Source organism: Mastigoproctus giganteus, chromosome 13 (assembly GCF_048544385.1).
Source record: "Mastigoproctus giganteus isolate SK-2022 chromosome 13, ASM4854438v1, whole genome shotgun sequence".
Lineage (NCBI taxonomy): Eukaryota > Metazoa > Arthropoda > Arachnida > Uropygi > Thelyphonidae > Mastigoproctus > Mastigoproctus giganteus.
In genome coordinates this window covers 74847699-74870095 of record NC_143587.1, presented here as the reverse complement: position 1 = coordinate 74870095, position 22397 = coordinate 74847699, and the positions used below count along the sequence as shown (strand labels likewise).

Genomic DNA, 22397 nt, shown 5'->3' with positions numbered 1-22397 from the left:
CTATTATTCTTGCTATCGAGTCGCATCGCCTGAAGGAGGAATGAAAACCTCTTATGGGTCATAACCGATGACAGCAAGTCAGGGCCAAGTCCATCTTTACGCCACATATGTTCCGCGTTTATCCCTGCTAGCCCAGACATTCCTGACAAGATTAAAATACCTATCAAAGCTCTCATTTCATCGTTATCTGTTCTTCTAGCATCCTTTGCCATCGAAAAATTAGAAGATATATTATCAACATATTCATTAGTATGCTTCACTATATGGGTTATCATTTCATTATTGAAAAAATAATAAAAAAACAATCAATTGGTGATTTGGCGGACTTACCTGCAGCCTTCACACCTGGTAAATGAATTATGTTACCTCGAGCTGCACGAATATTTGGACGAGGGGCAACTTTCCTCCACATCGTGCTTTTATCCTTCCCGATATAAACATCCTATTCCAGCTGCTCCCAGTCGTTGTCACTGCCATCGCTTGTCTCAGTGCTACTGTGATGGTCCATTTCCTCGCAGGAGCTATCATCTTCTGATGATGACTGCTCTTTAGCTGGTCTTTCTTCATAATCTCCTCCTTCCAGGTAACTTCTATGCATGTTTTAAATCTAAGTCTGAAATCTAAATCTGAAATCTGTCTGAAATCTGAACGGTTGTCATTACTTAAATTGAAGTTCTCGCATTGTGCAGAAGCAAGAAATGTGGAAAATCCCTTGAGGGGGAATACAACGTTAGCAACTCTTTCTTGTAGTGAAAATAATTTGTTTGGATAGGGTATGTGTTTTCACCTTGTACATATGTATAATCGTGGAAACTTATTTGTGGTAAATTCAGCAAATAGTAGTCAATAATCCCTCTGGAAATATTGGGAAGCGTTTCATTCTAACCTTACGGTAAGATCAAACTATAGTACAGTAATCCTTTATTGCATGGAAAGTAGTTGTCTAGAAATAATGTCAGGACAGTAACAATAAGTGTATGCAGTTAGAACAGATGTTTTGTTCTGAGAGTTTCTTGTAAAATCAAAGGGGAAGTTACCCTTCATGTTACCGCAAGTAATTCATTACGGTAGGGGAACATAAACTGTCTTCTGTTTGACAGATATCAGTATTTGCAATATTCCCAACGGGGAATAATTTCAGCTTAGAAGAGACAATGGACGGCATTCATTGAGGCAAACAACCCCTTTTCGTCAATTGGATATACTAGCCATAAATATATTGGAAGCTGGATTATACATTTCAAACAACTGTATAATTTGTCCTTGAATGCAAATGACTACACAGTTACTTTGGACTGACCTGATGTTTTCATGTAAAATCAGTCTTTTGTTGTAATTTCCCTAAATGTAATTGTATTCAAACAATTTTCCCAAATTGTTTGAATATAGGAATAATTTTTTTATTTCCAATGTGTATTTTACTATCATATTTCCTTTCTTCAGTATGTATTGTAATACATATTGAAGAAATTACAATACATATTCTGTCTACTGACACAAAATCGAGGAAATTCATCAATTGGAAGCCACAGTGGAAACAGGGGGGGAACCACTTTGCTATACTATGTCATATTAGCCTGACTATTAGCTACCAGATGGAATAGTTATTTATTTACCTGAAATGTATACAATGCCATAATGCACTTTAAGTTCTACTCACAGCCTTAGATACTTATGTAGATTCTACCCAGTACACAAAGGACAAAAATTCATCTGATTTATGTTTTATCTCTCTTTTTATATACTGATGCAATTAATACCTTACTCCGGTTTATCGTAACTTGAACTTTAGATCTGTGGATAGGGTGGATACTAATTCCTTTCAGCATTTTAGGTCTGATTTCATCTGCACTTGTTGCATTTCTATACATGATGTCATGTCATGTCCTTTTCTACCTCAACAATACAGAGATAGTATTCAAAATTCTTCCATTTCATTCTAAATAAGAAAAAGCTAAATAAAGTGTTTCTTATATTTATTTGTAAAAATTTTCCTTTTTTCTTTTTTACAATTGGATCTTTAACTGAGATCTGTTGTAGTAGTCTGAATTTACTGACTTTTAGTAGTTCTACTCATACTTTTTTTTTTTTACAACTTCCACTAAAGGTGCTCTTGAACTTTTTCCTTTCCTCATCCAAAGCCATTATCATCAGGAATCCTTTAACTTTTGGAAAAGAAGGTTGAATTAAAGACTGAAAGTGTTCAGGTTGATGCTGAGAAAATTAAAAATGGTAATTAATGCCAAAAATAAGCAGTATAAAAATGTCTGAGGCTATCTAAGCATATGGAATTAATTAAATTCCATATGCTTAGATTGCCTCAGGCATTAGCATTAGTAGAGGCGTAGGATGCAAGAAAGCAAGCTTATGCAGCATCACCAAAAAAAAAAAAAAAAAAAAAAAAAACCTTCCACTTTACCCCTCCGTTTGTTCGAAATACCTATCCAGCTGAGCCTTAAATTTATTTAGGCTATCAACTTCCACAACAAGGGATGGAAGTCTGTTCCACCAACCAACTACCCGCTGGCTAAAGTCAAATTTCTGCACATCTATCCTACATTTGTCTTTCCTAAATTTGAATTTATGCTCTCTCAGGTGATTATTCTAAGCAAGAGGCAGTATCCCATCAGCATTGAGCATGCTCAAACCATTCAAGGCTTTGTACACCTCTATCAGATCACCTCGCCAGTGCCTAGTTTCCTGACACTGTAATTTGCAAAACTTAAGCTTTTCTCTGAAAGAGCAACCCTTCTCTGTACTCGTTCCAGCAGCTCTACATCCTTCTTGAAATAAGGCCTCCAGACCTGTATACAGTACTCAAGGTGCGGCCTGACCATTGCCTTCTACAAGGGAATAATCACCTCCCTATCCCTGCTAGAAAAATTCCTGTATATCATTGATAAGACACCATGAACTACTCTTGCAGCCCGTCTGCACTGCCAAAGAACTTCATATCTGCCTGCACAATTACCCCCAGGTACTTTTCATTCTCTGCCACTGTCAGTGTAGTACGATAGAGTTGATATGTTGCTCTGGGGTTGCTGTTTCCCATATGTAGTACTTTACATTTGTCAATGTTAAACTTCATTTGCCACCTCTCAGCCCATCTGCTCAACCTTTCCAGATCCTGTTGCAGCAGCATAGCATCAGTAGCGTCCTTAACAACCCTGCCAACCTTTGTATCGTCTGCAAACTTGGACATTAAGCTTGATATACCATCATCAATATTATTTATAAATACAGAAAACAACAATGGACCTAACACTGAAATCTGAGGGACTCCACTAATAACATTAGTCCACAATGAGCAGTGACCATTAATTACCACTCTCATTAATTAACACTCTGTCTTCTGCCACTCAACCATCCCTTTATCCATAGCAACAATTTGCCACCAATGCCACATTACTCCAATTTGTGCAGCAGTCTTCCATGTGCAACAGAATCAAAAGCCTTTCTAAGATCCAAATATATAATATCTAAGTTATTCCCTGCATCCAATTCTTTTGTGACTACATCATAGTATCCAATCAAATTGGTCAGGCTAGACCTTCCCTTAACAAAACCATGCTGTGTCTGAGCTATAACTGAATTCTTGTCAAGATGATCCTGCAGTGCTTCTTTAACCAGTGCCTCCATTAATTTTCCTGGAACAGAAGTTAAACTCACAGGTCGATAATTACTTGTGTCAGCCTTTGATCCTCCTTTGTGAATTGGGGTTATATTTGCACATCTCCAGTCTGTGGGTACCTCCCCTGAGTCCAAGGAAGCTCTCATAATTATGGCTAATGGATTGCTTACTTCGTTTGCTACCTTCTTTAATATAACTGGATAGATCCCATCCACCCCAGGTGCCTTTCTTGTATTTATCTTCTACAATTTCTCCTCCACTTTACTCTCAATTGTTACAAGATCATCTAGCTCACTGCCAGTATTTACTTCATCTATGGCATTCCCCTTCCTGAATAACTCCTCATGTGTGAATGTAGATGCAAAATATTCATTTAGTTTGTTAGCTACCTGAGCAGGATCATCAACAGCTGACCCATCGATATTAAGTGGACCAATCTGATTCATCCCCTTCCTTCTATAGTTTACATAAGTAAAGAACTCCTTGCTGTTTTTCTTTGCATTCCTTGCCAAAGATTTCTCGTAATCTGCCTTCGCCTGCCTAACTTCCTTTGTAACTTGGTTACAGATCAACTTATATCTATCATAGGCTTCTGTGTCACATGTTAATTTATATGTATCCCATGCATTTTTCTTCTCTGCCATATGTCTCATTAGTTCATCTGACATCCATTTAGGCCTGACACTTGAACAATATTTCTTTGTTGGTATGTAAAGCCTAGTGGCTTCAAAGATGAGTTCTTTGAATGCTTCCCATTTTGAGTTTGCTGTTGGTAACATCATCAGTTGGTCCCACTGTATAGAATTTAAATACTGTCTCAGACCATTGTAGTCGCCTTTACGAAAGCAATAACCCTTCCCTTTACCCCTGATGGTAGTTACCTCCTTGAGTAAATCCTACTTCAGCACACTGTGATCACTGCCACCTAGTGGTTCCTGTATCTGCAGATTCTTAATGTATGAAGAATCACTTCTGATAATCAAATCAAGAGTATTGCTCTCTCTCTCTAGTTGCCTCCCGAACATGCTGATTTAGAAAAGAATCACTCCTACCTTCCTATCCTGTGTATCCTTTCTGTAGACATTGTACTCCCCAAATTCCAGTTCTGCATTACTTATATCTGTGTGATACCACATCTCTGATATCCCAACAATATCCACCTTTGATGCTTTGAGCAATACCTCAAATTCATCAAATTTATTTACCAAACTCCTAGCATTGTTGTACACGCAAGTATACATGCACCTGTTCTTTTTCTTAGCTACCCTAACACAACCCATGTGTTTACTTGTACCCCAATGACTCCCAACAGTCTCTGAAATACTCTGCATCTTATTTTCCAGGATGCTGCTTATTCCAATAGAAGCAGTGCAAGAATCACTTTCACCTCTGCCAGTGGCAACTGTTAATCTATTAGTCCTTGTATCCCCCAATCTAGTAGTTTTCTCGACCCACCTAACACTGCCTCGATAGCATCAGGAAACATTCTTGCACCCTTTCTATTTAAGTGTATCCCATCCCTGTAGAAGGAGTCTCTCCTGTTAACAAGCACAGACCAGGCTGAAAAAAATTCTACCCCTTGAGCCTTGCACAATCTTTCCATGGCCAAATTGATCGACAGGGCTCTCATCATATACTCCCTCCTATCGTGTCTGGGAAGAATTGCAGACACTTTCAAATTCAACCCTAATTCACGGCTTTTTTTCAACAGTGACCTGTACTTGTTAAGTAATTCTGCCGGTTTCCTACTCTTACTATCATTAGTGCCAATGTGTAAAACTATATCGCCTTTTGTGCCCTTAAAAGATGATATCCGCTCTACAACCTCATCAACCTTTGCCCCTGGCAGACATACCATGGTCCTGTTCCACCTATACTTTTTACAAAGCATGTTTCCCATTTCCCTGACAATAGTCATCAACCAAGTGAGGGGCACATCAAGCTCTCAGCTGCCCACACCAATGCCAGAGCTTGCACTTGGTCATCACGCAACACAGCGGCAGCCCTCAAGGCAGAATGCACTGGTCCCCAAGGAACTAGTAGTTGTTGGTGACTCTATTGTCAGGGAAACGGGAAACATGCTTTGTAAAAAGGATAGGTGGAACAGGACCAGGGTATATCTGCCAGGGGCAAAGGTTGATGAGGTTGTAGAGCGGATATCATCTTTTAAGGGCACAAAAGGTGATATAGTTGTACACGTTGGCACTAATGATATTAAGAGTTAGGAGACCGGCGGAATTACTTAACAAGTACATGTCACTGTTGAAAAAAAGCCATGAATTAGGGTTGAATTTGAAAGTGTCTGCAATTCTGCCCAGACACGGATAGGAGGGAGTATATGATGAGAGCCCTGTCGATCAATTCGGCCCTGGAAAGATTGTGCAAGGCTCAAGGGGTAGAATGTTTTTCACCCTGGTCTGTACTTGTTAACAGGAGAGACTGCTTCTACAGGAATGGGATACACTTAAATAGAAAGGGTGCAAGAATGTTTGCTGATGCTATCGAGGCAGTGTTAGGTGGATCGAGAAAACTGCTAGATTGGGGGATACAAGGACTAATAGATTAACAGTTGCCACTGGCAGAGGTGAAAGTGATTCTTGCACTGCTTCTATTGGAATGAGCTGCAGCCTGGAAAATAAGATGCAGGATATTTCAGAGACTGCTGGGAATCATTGGGGTACAAGAAAACACATGGGTTGTGTTAGGGTAGCTAAGAAAAAAAAACAAGTGCATGTATACTTGCGTGTACACCAATGCTAGGAGTTTAGTAAATAAATTTGATGAATTTGAGGTATTGCTCAAAACATCAAAGGCAGATATTGTGGGGATTTCAGAGACGTGGTGTCACACAGATATAAGGAATGCAGAACTGGAATTTGGGGAGTACAATGTCCACAGAAGGGATAGGAAGGGAGGAGGGGTTATGCTATTAGTTAAGAAATACATAAAATCCAAGGAAGTGAAGCCAGTCGACATTGCTGGAAAGTGCAGTGTCGAGTCAGTTTGGTGTGACATAAGCATTGGGAGATCAAAATTGAGAATAGGAGTGTGCTATAGGCCTAATGACTCTGATGAGTATAATAAGAAATTGTACAGGGGAAATAGAGTGGGCCAGTAAATCAGAGAGTCTTATAATGGGGGATTTTCATTTCCCAGATATTGACTGGAATTTGGGGGCTGGTCACTCACACACTAGCAAGGCTTTTGTGGATTTATTGGATGATTGTTTTCTACATCAGCGTGTTCGGGTGGCAACTAGAGGGAGTAATACTCTTGATTTGATTATCAGTAGTGATTCTTCATGCATTAAGAATCTGCAGGTAAATGAACCACTAGGTGGCAGTGATCACAGTGTGCTGAAGTGGGATTTACTCAAAGAGGTAACTACCATTAGGGGTAAAGGGAAGGGTTATTGCTTTCGTAAAGGCGACTACGATGGACTGAGACAGTATTTAAATTCTATACAGTGGGACCAACTGATGATGTTACCAACAGCAAATTCAAAATGGGAAGCATTCAAAGAACTTATCTTGGAAGCTACTAGGCTTTACACACCAACTAAGAAATATTGTTCAAGGTTTAGGCCTAAGTGGATGTCAGATGAACTAATGAGACATATGGCAGAGAAGAAAAATGCATGGGATACATACAAATTAACACGTGACACAGAAGCCTTTGATAGATACAAGTTGATCTGTAACCAAGTTACAAAGGAGGTTAGGCAGGTGAAGGCATATTACGAGAAATGTTTGGCAAGGGATGCAAAGAAAAACAGCAAAGAGTTCTTTACTTATGTAAACTATAGAAGGAAGGGGATGAATCAGATTGGTCCACTTGATATCGATGGGTCAACTGTTGATGACCCTGCTCAGGTAGCTAACAAACTAAATGAATATTTTGCATCGACATTCACAAATGAGGAGTTATTCAGCGAGAGAATGCCAGAGGTGTATTCAACTCTGGCAGTAAGCTAGAGAATCTTGTAATAACTGAGAGTAAAGTGGAGGAGAAATTGTTGAAGATAAATACAAGAAAGGCACCTGGGGTGGATGGGATCTATCCAGTTATATTAAAGGAGGCAGCAAAGGAAGTAAGCAAACCCTTAGCCATAATTATGAGAGCTTCCTTGGGCTCAGGGGAAGTACCCATGGACTGGAGATGTGCAAATGTGATCCCAATTCACAAAGGAGGATCAAAGGGTGACACAATTAATTATAGACCTGTTAGTTTAACTTCTGTTCCCGGAAAATTAATGGAGGCACTGGTTAAAGAAGCACTTCAGGATCATCTAGACAAGACTTCAGTTATAGCTCGGACACAGCATGGTTTTGTTAAGGGGAAGTCTTGCCTGACCAATTTGATTGGATACTATGATGCAGTCACAAAAGAACTGGATGCAGGGAATAACTTTGATATTATATACTTGGATCTTAGAAAGGCTTTTGATACTGTTGCACATGGAAGACTGCTGCACAAATTGGAGCAGTGTGGCATTGGAGGCAAATTGCTGCTATGGATAAAGGGGTGGTTGAGGGGGAGAAGACAGAGTGGTAATCAATGGACACTGCTCATCGTGGATTAACGTTATTAGTGGAGTCCCTGAGGGTTCAGTGTTGGGTCCTTTATTGTTTTCTGTATTTATAAATAACATTGATGATGGTTTATCAAGCTTAATGTCCAAGTTTGCAGACGATACAAAGTTTGGCAGGGTTGTTTAGGACACTATGCTACTGCAACAGGATCTGGAAAGGTTGAGCAGATGGGCTGAGAGGTGGCAAATGAAGTTTAACATTGACAAATGTAAAGTACTACAAATGGGAAATAGCAACCCCCAGAGCAACGTATCAACTCTGTGGTACTACTCTGACAGTGGTAGAGAATGAAAGGGACCTGGGGGTGGTTGTGCAGGCAGATATGAAGTTTTCTGAGCAGTGTAGATGGGTTGCAAGAGTTGCTCATGTTGTATTGTAAATGATATATAGGAATTTTTCTAACAGGGATAAGGAGGTGATTATTTCCTTGTATAAGGCAATGGTCAGGCCACACCTAGAGTACTGTATACAGGTCTGGAGGCCTCATTTCAAGAAGGATGTAGAGATGCTGGAACGAGTACAGAGAAGGGCAACAAGTTTGGTGAATGGAACAAAGGGGTGCTCTTACGAAGAAAGGCTTAAGTTTTGCAAATTACAGTGTCTGGAGACTAGGCACCAGCGAGGTGTATAAAGCCTTGAATGGTTTGAACATGCTCAATGCTGATGGGATTCTTCCTCTTGCACAGAATAATCACCTGGGAGGACATAAATTCAAATTGAGGAAAGACAGAGGTAGGATAGACGTGAGGAAATTTGCCTTTAGCCAGCGGGTGGTTGGTTGGTGGAACAGACTTCCATCCCTTGTTGTGAAAGTTGATAGCCTAAATAAGTTTAAGGCTCAGCTGGACAGGTATTTGGAATGAACAGAGGGGTGAAGTGGAAGTGGTTATTTTTTATTTATTTATTTAATTATTTATTTTATTATTTTATTTTATTTTTTGGCTGATGCTGCATAAGCTTGCTTTCTTGCATCAAATGCCTCTACTAATGCTAATGCTAACAAGTACTAGTTCCTTTGGGATAAGCGCATTCTGCCTTGGGGGTTGCCGCTGTGTTGCGCGATGCCCAAGTGCAAGCTCTGGCATTGGTGTGGGCAGCTGAGAGCTTGATGGGCCCCTCGCTTTTAATCCTTTGAGGCCATCCACCCTGTCCTTCAAGCTCTCATATAGGCCCATAACAACGCTAAGTCGTCGCCTGATTTTCTTACACTCCTTGCATCCCGCACATACAAAGACATCCACCATGGAAATATCATGTCCTGTACCTGACTGCTCCACAAACATCAAGCAAATAGTGCATTTTTAAAGGCTGTGATTCAGAGGGCAACTGCCCTCCTCAGTTCTCCTCTGAGCCACAGCACTTCCATTAGCTTAAGCCTTTTGCTTTGCTGCTCTGGTCTGAGTCATGATTTCGACTTAATTTCAATAAAATTTCAAATTCAGTACAAAATTAAAACCCTAAACTTGTATAACACAGTTATAATGCTATATTTATGTTTCAGTATTGAGTGTTATCTACAAAATCTCTTTATATAACTTCGGTATCAAGTTAAGTATTAATTATTTATTTTTGCTAATTATTTATGTTACGCAATCTAAGTCGTTATATGTATATAGTTAAAAGTACAATTTAATTGACAATGAAGTTCAACAAGATTAAAAGATTTACTGATTAATTGACAATACAATAAACCCCCGCTATTCGCGGTGTCTGTATTCACGGTTTCACGTATTCGCAATCGCCGATTTAATATAAGATGAAACCTAAAAAATGTGAATTTTAAAGCGCCGTGAATATTTTCCGCCATAAAAAACATGGGTGTGGCTAGAATTATCTTTCCTGGTCAAAACAGCGCTCAGTGGGTTGGGGGAGAGGGGTGACAAAATCGCGAGCGTGGATGTTTCTTGCTAATCCTTGTTCAGTGTGTGTTATGCGCTTGTCATGGAAGGTTTTGTCGTTTGCTTTTAATTTATATACGTATAAATTGAATAAATTTATTAATTTATAAATTGATATGCTTACAAAAATGATATATCTACCGTTTTGCAGTGTAAAACAGACTTTTTCGAGTGTGTTAACGGAAGAAAGTGACTTTATTGTGGACAAGTTCTTTCTAACCCGTACAAAATATGGCTACGAATAACAAGGGAAATGTGAAAAGATCAAAGAAGGTGATGACATTAGCGAATAAAATTGAGTTATTAGACAAAATTTCTAATGGTGAAAGTGTTTCCTCAGTGGCAAAACATTATAACATCAATGAGTCAACGGTACGATCAATCAAGAAATCGGAAGAAAAAATCCGCCATAGTGTCTTTGAAAATGCGCTAATTGCTTCAAAAATTTGCTCTGTAACTCGTGATGTTAAATTAGAAAAAATGGAAAAAACTTTAAATCTGTGGATAGAAGACCGAACTCAAAATAAAATTCCATTAAGTTCATTCATCATTCGTGAAAAGGCAAAACTCCTTTATCAACACTTTAGCGAAACTTGTGATAGCACTGGCGGGATAAGTTTTTTTTTGCTAGGAACGGTGCTGGTTTGAAAGATTTGTTTGAAATTTCTAATAAATATTACATTTAAAATTAAATTGTTTCTTATTTTCATTTCGAGGCCATATGCTTGCATTTCACTGTGTACATAGTTATAATATGAAGGTACATAAATACATAGACAAAATTTTAGACTAGTTTTTCTTATATATTTCATACTTTGGAACGGAACTCTTTTATTACCATGGAAGCCATAACTCAGTATTCGCGTTTTTGTTATTCGCAACATTTCTCAGGAACGTAACCCCCGCGAATAGCGGGGGTTTACTGTATTATATTATGTACTATGCTATACTATACTAAGCTTATGCTATCTAGTTCGAGATATTTTGTATCGCGTAACAATGGCGGCAAAATACGAACGGTAAGTCTACGGACACTTAAGTATCGATTAACTTCCAAATCTCGCTGTATCAATTCAGAATAAACTAAGGATTCTGACTAGCTACTTACAGAAAATAATTTGATATAACAACTGGTTAATAAATCGGCTAAATATGGTTAAAAAAAAACCTTTCGTTCAACTGAGCTGTAACTTGTAAGACGTGGATTTGATACCCTTACCGATACTAAGTAATACCTACAAAATCTCTATCTAAGTTAAACTTTAAACTACGTATCGTAACTAGTAATATAAAGCTACTCTAGAAAGTAAGTTAATATGCCAATTTAAGCTAATAAAACAGAAAATAAATCAGAAAAAACTTCTCTGTTCCAGGAGTGGCAATAAGCTACGTCTGCACAGGCTACCCTCGTTTTGGTACCCCTGTATAAAATTTAAAATTGTCTAATTAGTATTGAGTAAATTTTGCTTTATATTAAAGAAAAACTTTTGTCCTCATGTTTCTGTTTAAATAAAGTAACTTCTAAAATCATTTTTTAATGATTTCCGATTTTTAGATATTTTATTTTAAAATGAAAGCAGAAAAAAAGAGCTTTATTTATTTACATACAAAGAAGGTAGTTTTAAATTGATTAAACTTTAGTTTTTATTGTCTTTACTTTGCATAAGTCATCTTTAAATGTTATCAGGCCTGTTTTTGTTTTTTTAAGACTTCATTAGTAGAATTACTGTGAAGGTTAAGGTATTTAAAAAAAAAACTGAAATAATATTTGAAATTAATACTTGAGATATTGAAAAAGTGATAAGGCTAGCAATAATGTGTTTCTTGTGTGTGTGGAGGGGGGTGAGAGAGAGAGAGAGAGGTGCTTAGGTAATTAAAAAAAAAGACCAAGTTATGTTAAATGATTCTTTAGTTTTCAGTGGAGTTTAAAAAAAAGAAAATAAGTAAGGGATTTTTCATTTTTATTCCTTTTTGAAAAAGGGGCTAATTTTCATTTCCGTGAAGAATGTTTCAATAATAACATAGAATGCTTAAACTATGAATGCTCTCTTGAAACTTTTCAAGGAAACATTAAAAAGCAGTAGTAGTTGAAGAGCTTTTTTTGTAGAAAAATTAAAGTTTCAACTTTAGTTTAACAACTGAAGTAACTTAGTCATACTTTGAAATATAGTAGTGAAATTTAATAAATCCATATTCTCACTGGATTTATTAAAAAATGATAAAAAATAGTCTTTTATTCAATGTCTAGTAGGGCCATCTTTTGCCTGAATTACATGCACGTCATGCTAAGGATGCCACTGGGTATGGCGCCTCCATAGCCAGGTGGGAAGGAGCAGCAGTGCGTAGCACACGCTTCTTGATTAGACCGGGGTTCAAGCCAGTCACCACCGAATATGGAGGATGCAGAAAGGTCAGGGAATGACCACCGCATATCCCGGAGCAATATGGCCTTAGTTGCTAATGCTCCTAAAAACCAAATAACCACCACCAGCCACTGGGTATCTGAGGGAGTCTAGCTTCAGATTTTACCATTCTTCCATCTGGATATTTGTCAGCTGCTCTGTTGTGGTCACTGAAGAAATAAAGTCAAACTGTCCTTTCCATCACATCCGAGACATTCTGAATTAGATGGCCAGGGTAGATGTTGGAAATCATAGTAATGTCACAAATGATTCGTACACAATTTTTTAATGGTGGATAGTTGCATTGTTGTCCTGAAAAATTTATTGCAATCTAGGTAAAAATGAAGCATTTCAGGGCGAGTTCATCTGATATGACAGAAAGATATTCATTGGAGGTAACACAATCTTCTAATGGTACAAGTGGACCCAGTCTGTATGATATTCCATACCACGATGCCACCTCCAGCTGCTTGAGTGGTGAACACAAGACAGTCTGGCTGAATGGCTTTGTGAGGTTTGTGCCACATTTTAAACCCTACCATTGGTGCAAAAAAGTATAAATTGAGACGTCAAATCATGTGGTCTTTTTCCACTACTCCACTCCAGCCTTAGTGGTGCTACTCCAATCGGATCTTTCAATTTTTTACAGAAAGGTGTGGTTTTCGTATGGACACGCGACTACCAAATCCCAGATTATTCAACTCTCGCTGTATTATTTCTTTGCCTAAATTGAATTTTTCAATAATTTTCTGCACAGGACCTTCAATTCTGATGCACAATTTACTTGAAATTCCTGTGGTCTCATTCTTGGAGTACCAACCTTCTAGCACATTTATTCTCTTAGACTGCATTCTAAGAGAATAAATGTGTACTCATTGTATACTTTCAATACACCAGTGATTTCCTTTGTTTTCTCAATTATGGCTCCTGCTAAACATGCTCCAACAAAATACCTTTCTGAAAATGAAATATCACCTGTCTTCCCCATGATCAAATCAACTAAGAAACCCCAGAAAAGTGTATAGTATTTATCTGATACCAAGGAACTTTTGATCATACACCATGTGACGACTTACATTTTCATACTGTATGTATGTGTTGATGTCAATTGCAAAAGGTTTCTAATTTTTTTGTATAGTGTGTGTAGATTTATAAATATATCAAAAATTCTAATTTTTTTAAGCAGATATTAGCATTAGTAGAGGCATATGATGCAAGAAAGCAAGCTTATGCAGCACCTGCAAAAAAAAAAGCACTCCCATTTCACCCCTCCGTTCGTTCCAAATACCTGTCCAGCTCAGCCTTAAGTTTATTTAGGCTATCAACTTCCACAACAAAGGATGGAAGTCTGTTCCACCAACCAACTACCCGCTGGCTGAAGGCAAACTTCCGCACATCTATCCTGCATCTGTCTTTCCTCAATTTGAATTTATGCCCTCTCAGGTGATTATTCTGAGCAAGAGGAAGAATCCCATCAGCATTGAGCATGCTCAAACCATTCAAGGCTTTAGCTTTATACACCTCAATCAGATCACCTCGCAGGTGCCTAGTCTACAGACACTGTAATTTGCAAACCTTAAGCCTTTCTTCGTAAGAGCAACCCTTTGTTCCATTCACTAATCTTGTTGTCCTTCTCTGTAGTCATTCCAACAGCTCTACATCCTTAAAATGAGGTCTCCAGACCTGTATACAGTACTCAAGGTGTGGCCTGATCATTGCCTTATACAAGGGGATAATCACCTCCTTATCCCTGCTAGAAAAATTCCTGTATATCATTGACAAGACACCATGAGCTACTCTTGCAGACCGTCTGAACTTCTCAGAAAACTTCATATCTGCCTGCACAATTACCCCCAGGTCCTTTTCATTCTCTACCACTGTCATGTAGCACCACAGAGTTGATACGTTACTCTGGGGTTACTGCTTCCCATATGTAGTACTTTACATTTGTCAATGTTAAACTTCATTTGCCACCTCTCAGCCCATCTGCTCAACTTTTCTAGATCCTGTTGCAGCAGCGTACTGTCATTAGTGTCCTTAACAACCCTGATATATGATATAACTCCTGAAATTTCTACCATCATGGTTAAATCAAGGTTTATGCTGTATGTTTATATCCTAAAATATCATACAATATGTTTATATAATATCAGTGTAAATACACCATAGTTTACCCATAGGTTTAACTGCATACGTAGTGTAACGGCATCATTTAGATTTTATCTCATATTGTGACTATCTTCAACAACAAGATACCCGGTATTGCACTACTTCAAACAAATAATGCTTCTCTAGTAAAGGAAACTACTCTTATTATTCTCAGTGGGCACCACCACCCAGACGCGTTTCGGAGCTTGTTGGCTCACTCATCGGTGGGCGGGCAGGTACCCTGATAATGCAGACATGCCATCACGGTGAAGTTAATTCCACAATATGAGAAATGCCGAATGGTGAAGATAATGATAATATGTTGAAAACTAAATGCACAAGTCATAATATGTTATGGGTAGAAATTAACTATATAATATCAGTGTAAATACACCATAGTTTACCCATTAGTGTAACGGCATCATTTAGTGGGCGGGCAGATACCCTGATAATGCAGACATGCCATTAACTTCATAACCATGATGGCATGTCTGCATTATCAGGGTGCCTGCTCGCCCACTGATGAGTGAGCCAACAAGCTCTGAAACGCACCTGGATGGTGGTGCCCACTGAGAATAAATAACAGTAGTCTCCTCTACTAGAGAAGCGTTATTTATTTGAAGTAGTGCAATGCCTGGTATCTTGTTGTTGAAGGTAGCCACAATATGAGATAAAATCTAAACGATGCCGTTACACTACGTATGTAGTTATGGGTAAACTATGATGTATTTACACCAATATTGTATAGTTAATTTCTACCCATAACATATTATGCCTTGTGCATTTAGTCTTCAACGTATTATCATTATCTTCACCATTTGGCATGTCTGCATTATCAGGGTACCTGCCCGCCCACTGAGGAGTGAGCCAGCAAACTCCAAAACGCGTCTGGATGGTGCTGCCCGCTGAGAAAAAATAACAGTAGTCTCCTCTACTAGAGAGCTGAGACCAGTCGAAAAAATCAGGTTGCTCTTGGAATTGCTGTGCATTTCATCAGAAATGCCTATATGCCAGAGCAGGAAATTTTTTTTTCTGACAAATTTTTGTTTGAAGAGCACAAGGCTCTTCAAAGAAAGACTTACTATGAAACAGTATATCCCAAAGAAGGCCAGTTTGGCTTAAAGGTAATTTTTTCTTTTGAAGTCAACACTGGTTGTGCCTGGGACTTTTTTTTTATATACCTATTGAGAGAAAGAGAAACAGAAGGGTATAGTGCCACTAAATCCTGTTAGTCATGCATCAGTTACAAAACTTCTGCTTTGTCCAGAAGTGGCGCCTCCGTAGCCAGGTGGGAAGGAGCAGCAGTGCGTAGCACACGCTTCTTGATTAGACCGGGGTTCGAGCCCGTCACCACCAAATACGGAGGATGCGGAGAGGTCAGGGAATGACCGCCGCATATCCCGGAGCAATATGGTCTTAGTTGCTAATGCTCCTAAAAAAAAAAACAACCAACCAACCTTGTCCAGAAGTAATAGGTAAGGGTCACATTGCTTTCATGGACTAAGGTTCATAAGTCCCACACTATTTTGAGAATGCAGCTTTTGGAGCTGTGATTATGCAAAGAAAGAAAATGCCGAAAGAACTAATGTCGGCTGAAGTGAAAAAAGGAATGGTTCTTTGCTACACATAAGGAAGCTTATCAATAAAGTTGCATGATAAAAGGGTTGTCTTGGTGCTGTCTATAATCCATAGAGGAACATTGAGTGAAACTGAGAAACTTGACAGAAAAACTAAATAAGTAGTGAAAAAACTAGATGCTGTAATCGAATACAATTCCAATATGGGAGGAGTGGACATGTTAAACTAAAAGAAGTTAAACCTTATGAATTCCTTGGTAAAAGTGTAAGGTGGTACAGGAAACTTCTTTCACCTGATGGACATTTAATAGTAAATACACACATTGTGAATGGGAAAAGTAGCTGGCAACAGGAATTCCTCCTACAGTTTCGGCACAAAGATTGGAAATGGATTGTTAGAGAAATACACAATGGTGAGAACGACATTTCAGCAGGAATGTGAACAGAGATGAATCTGCCTGCTTTTCTTATAGAAAGATGTCTCTCTACATATATTCCACCAACTACAAAGAAGTTTCCAAGCAGAATGTGCCCTTTGTGTCCAGTAAGGAAGGAAACAAACAAGATGGAAATGTAAGAAATGTGGGGCAATCCTCTGCATATAGAGTTGTTTCTAGGTGTATAACACCAAAAGAATGCATTAAATTTTAATAAAAATTTTTCTTTTAATGTAAGGCACAAAAAAAGTGAATTTTGGTTCACTGAGAGTGTTCTGACACTGTTGATGATGATGATAATAACAAATAATGTCTTTAGTAACAGCAGTCTTGTTATGCAGAAAAAACCTCACTCCAACACCTCGTGCTCTATAAGGAAACAAGGTGCTACTGGAAATCAGGAAGGGAGTGAATAATATGCAGGGTCTTTTATACAGAAAAATGGAACTGTAAAGAATTTTTTTATGGCTATATTTCTCCAATTAAAAAATAATTGATGATTCAAATCAAATAGCTATCGTGTTGAAGGAATATAGAGAAATAAAATAGAAAAATTAAAATTCATACTAATGTAACTCTAATGGATATTTTAATCTTGTAAGTTTTTCTTATCTTGGTGTATAGCAAATACACCTGATAGAGGGTTATAAGAGATAATTGCCAGTAAATTTATGAATTTTTTTTTTTTTTTTTTTTTTGCAGACAACTTACCAGTCTTCTGAACCAGAATTAACTTCTCGCTGTTTAAAAGTCATTGGAGCATATGTTGCTTGGATTGATATCAATCTCATAGCTAACGACCGATTTGTTAGTGTACTTGTACATTTCCTCACTGAGAAACCACTTCAAGAGGCAGCTTGTGATTGTATCCATGAAATTATTAACAAAGGAATGGATCCTGTTGCTAAAACTAAATTGGTCGAGTCTTTTGTTGTAGTTCTTGAACAAGCCAAAGTTCTGAATCCCCAAGAGGTATGTGGTAGTTTGTTTTCAGATTTCAATATACATTTTAAAGTAGCCTTTTCATTTTAAATACATTTCATACATTTACTTCACACATCTTAAAATAGCACTAAAAATAACAGTGCTGTTCTGTTAGTAATCAATTTATTTTTTGTGTGCTAGTAACTTCCTCTGTAATTTTAACATTAGCCACATACACCGAGTGATCACTGAATTATGACCACCTACCTAATACATCGTAGGTCCTCCTTTTGCCCTCAGTACAGCAGCTATCCAACTTGGCATTGATTCAACAAGATGTCGGAAGTGTTTGGGAGGTATGGCCAACCAAGATGTGTGTTATGTGGTCAGCAATGCAGGTATGGAGGTGATTGGTGTATCCAGACGCCTGATATGCCTTTCCATAGTGTCCTACAAGTGCTCTATGGGATTGATATCGGGGGAGTTTGGAGGCCAATCGATATGCTGGAAGTCAGAACTGTGTTCCTCAAACCATTCCTGCACAACAAGTGCCCGATGGCTTGGCACATTGTCATCTTGGAAGATACCATCGCCATTCGGAAAAAGGTGTAACATAGCAGGGTGTACACAGTCAGCAAGCAGTTGATGATAGCAGAGACTACTGATACGTTGTTCCACATGCACCAAGGATCCAAGTTCCTGCCAGGGAAACATGCCCCACACCATACAACTGCCTCCACTGGCCTGCACTTTTAATACCATGCATGATGGATCAAGAGCCTCATGTTGTTGACTCCAAATCTGTACACAACCAGTCATGTTATTTACTCCACGGTGGGGAGTAAATAATGACTCATCCGACCAGCACACCTTCCAGTCTTCTATTGTCCAACTTGCATGCTCTTTGCACCAGGTGAGTCTTTTATGCCGATGAACCTTGGTTAGGAGAGGATGCCATAAGGGTCGTCTGCTGGTATAGGCTATACGTGCGAGCGTGCAACGCATGGTCATGCCAGATATTGTTCCAGGTTGGCCCCATGTTGTATTGGGTAGTCAACTCTTCAACAGTGCTGCACCTGTACGAGTCGTCGGACCCAGCGCTCACCTCTAACATCAACCTTTTGCTGACCTTTGCAGTTTTGTCATTGGGTCATTGTTGACCATTTTGATGCCAGTCCTGGTACACTTTAACTACAACAGCTCTCAAACACCCCATCAGTTCAGCCATTTGGGAAATCGAGGCACCAGCTTGTCGAGCTCCCACAATCTTTCCTTTATCAAACTCCCATAAATCATCCCTTTTACTTAACTACCTACTGAACCACCGACACCTTATCTATGCTACTTAAGTCAACTGACTCTGCACTCTCGTACCTCACGTGGTCAACGGGTCGCATTCAGTTTTCATAGGGGTGGTCATAATTCAGTGATCACTCAGTGTAAGATAGCCTTAATAGAATTATACAAGGATCAGAAAAATTTATTAAACATATCTGAACTAAAATAAAATCTTTTTGTGACCTAGAATGTTTGTATAAGTTTTTAAAGTAGGTGGCATTTTGATTACACATGCACAGATCTATTTTTATTTGTTGTTGATTATTTAGTAATTTCATACAATCATTTTTTAGAATGTTGCTTTTTGAACAGTACCAAATTCTTTTTGTTGAAGAAATTCAGTACTAGTTATGAGACTAGAAATCTACTCTCATAATCTAGTAAGTTGTTGAAATTGAATCAAATGATATGCAGATATCTGTAGAAGATAATATCAGGTGACACAGAAGGCTATGGTAGATTTAATCTAGTCTGTAATCAAGTCACAAAGGAGGTTAGGCAAACGAAGGCAGATTACAAGAAATCTTTGGCAAAGGAGGCAGAGAAAAATGGCAAAGCCTTCTTTACTTATATAAACTCTAGAAGGAAAGGAAAGAATCAGGTTGATCCACTTGATATCAGTGGTTCGACTGTTGATGATCCGGCTTAGATAACTGACGAGCTGAATGAGTAATTTATATCTACATTAACATGAGGAATTCTGTAGAAAAGTGGAGAACAGAAGCTTATTAAACTCTAACGGGAAGCTAAATCATTTTGTGATAGGTGAAAGCAAAGTGGAGGAAAAATTGTTGGAGATGAACACAAGAAAAGCACCTGTTATATTAAAGGAGGTGGCAATGGAGTTTAGCAAAACCTTAGCCATAATTATGAGAGCATCCTTGAACTCAGAGAAGGTCCCCATGTACTGGAAGTGAGCAGGTGTATCCCCAATTCAAAAAGGGGGATCAAAGGGTGATATGAGTAATTACAGACCTGTTTAACTTCTGTTCCGGGGAAAATAATGGAGTCACTGGTTAAAGAAGCATTGCAGGATCATCTTGACAAGACTGCAGTAATAATTCAGACACAGCATGGGTTTGTTAAGGGAAGTCTTGTCTGACCAATTTGATTGGATACTATGATATGGTCACAAGAGAACTGGATGCAAAAAGTAATTTTGATATCATATATCATACTGCTTGATATCATACTGTTTCACATGGAAGACTACTGTACAAATTGGAGTATATGGAATTAAGGGCAAGTAGCTACAATGAAAAAAATGATGGTTGAGTAGGAGAAGACAGAGTGGTGGTAGTAGTAGTGGTAGTGGCATGTGATGCAAGAAAGCAAATGTATGAGCTTATGCAGCATCAGCCAAAAAAAAAAAAAAAAAAAATCACACCATTCCCTCCAAATGCCTGTCCAGTTCCTCCTTAAATTTATTCAACCTATCAACTTCCACAGCGACAGATGGAAGTTTGTTCCAGCAATTAACCACCCGCTGGCTAAAGGCAAATTTCCGCACATCTATTCTACATCTGTCTTTTCTTAATTTGAATTTATGCCCCCTTAGGTTCGTAATCTGAACAAGTGGAAGGATCCCATCAGAATTCAGCGTGCTCAACCCATTCAAGGCCTTATATACCTCAGTCAGATCACCGCACAGGTGCCTAGTCTCCAGCCTTAAGTTCTGCAATTTGCAGAACTTAAGCCTCTCTTGGTAAGAGGATTCCTTCATTCCCCTCACCAATCTTGTTGCCCTTCTCTGTACACGCTCAAGTAAATCTACATCCTTCCTAAAATGAGGCCTCCAGACCTGTATGCAGTACTCAAGGCGTGGCCTGACCATTGCCTTATACAGAGGGATAATCACCTCCTTTTCCCTGCTAGCAAAATTCCTATATATCATTGACAAAACCCCATGACCTGCCCTGGCAGCCTGTCTACATTGCTCAGAGAACTTCATATCTGACTGCACAATTACTCCCAGGTCTTTTTCATTTTCTACCACCTTAAGTGTAGTACCACACAGTTGGTACTTTTCTCTGGGGTTACTTCTACCCATATGCAGTATTTTGCATTTGTCAAGGTTAAACTTCAGTTGCCACTTCTTAGCCCATCTGCCCAAATTATCTAGATCCTGTTGCAATAGCACACTGCCATTACTGTCATTAACAACCCTGCCAACCTTTGTATCATCTGCAAACTTCGACAATAAGCCTGATATACCTTCATCAATATCATTGATAAATATACAAAACAACAGTGGACCTAACACCAAACCCTGTGGGACTCCACTAATAACATTAGTCCAAGAAGAGCAGCACCCATTGATTACCACCCTCTGTCTTCTCCCACTTAACCATCCTTTTATCCATTGTAGCAACTTACCCTTAATACCATTCTGCTCCAATTTGTACAGTAGTCTTCCATGCGCAACAGTGTCAAAAGCTTTCCTGAAATCCAAGTATATGATATCAAAATTATTTTTTGCATCCAGTTCCTTTGTGACCACATCATAATAACCAATCAAATTTGTCAGACAAGACTTTCCCTTAACAAACCCATGCTGTGTCTGAATTATTGCTGCAGTCTTGTCTAGATGATCCTGCAATGCATCTTTAACCAGCGACTCCATTATTTTACCCGGAACAGAAGTTAAACTAACTGGTCTGTAATTACTCGTGTCACCCTTCGATCCCCCTTTGTGAATTGGGGATACATTTGCACATCTCCAGTCCGTGGGAACCTCCCCTGAGTCCAAGGATGATCTCATAATTATGGCTAAGGGTTTGCTTAGTTGCTTTGCCGCCTCCTTTAATATAACTGGATAGATCCCATCCACCCCAGGTGCTTTTCTTACGTTTAACTTCAACAATTTCTCTTCCACTTTGCTCTCAGTTATTACATGATCATTAAGCACCCTGCTACAATTTGATAACCTTCTGCCATTTTCAAACCTTAATAACTCCTCATGTGTGAATGTAGATGCAAAATACTCATTCAGTTTGTTTGCTATCTGAGCAGGATCATCAACAGTCGAACCAATGGACACTGCTCTTAGTGGACTAATGTTGTTAGTGGAGTCCCTAGGGGTTCGGTGTTGGGTCCATTGTTTTGTGTATTTATTAATGATATAGATGATGAAATATCAGTCTTAATGTCTAAGTTTGCAGACGACACGAAGGCTCACAGGGTTGTTAATGACACTAATGACAGTGCATTACTGCAGCAGGATCTAGAAATATTGAGTAGATGGGCTGAAAAGTGCAACTGAAGTTTAACATTGACAAATGCATATGGGTAGCAGTAACCCAAGAGAAACGTACTAACTGTGTGGTACTACACTCAGGGTAGTGGAGAATGAAAGAGATCTGGGAGTATTTGTGCAGTCAGATATGAAGTTTTCTGAGCAATGCAGACAGGCTGCCAGAGCAGGTTATGTGGTTTTGTCAGTGATATACA

General features: G+C 38.7%; 1 protein-coding gene across 2 annotated transcripts in view; it reads left to right on the top strand.

Moving 5' to 3' along the window:
* The window catches only part of LOC150076170 (exportin-T-like), a 408083-nt gene that overhangs the window by 91763 nt on the left and 293923 nt on the right, over positions 1-22397 (top strand). For both annotated transcript variants that reach the window (XM_090387100.1, XM_090387099.1), the window contains exon 8: positions 17388-17657. In XM_090387100.1, coding sequence (XP_090243226.1) covers positions 17388-17657 — 270 coding nt within the window. The remainder of the gene's footprint in view (positions 1-17387; positions 17658-22397) is intronic.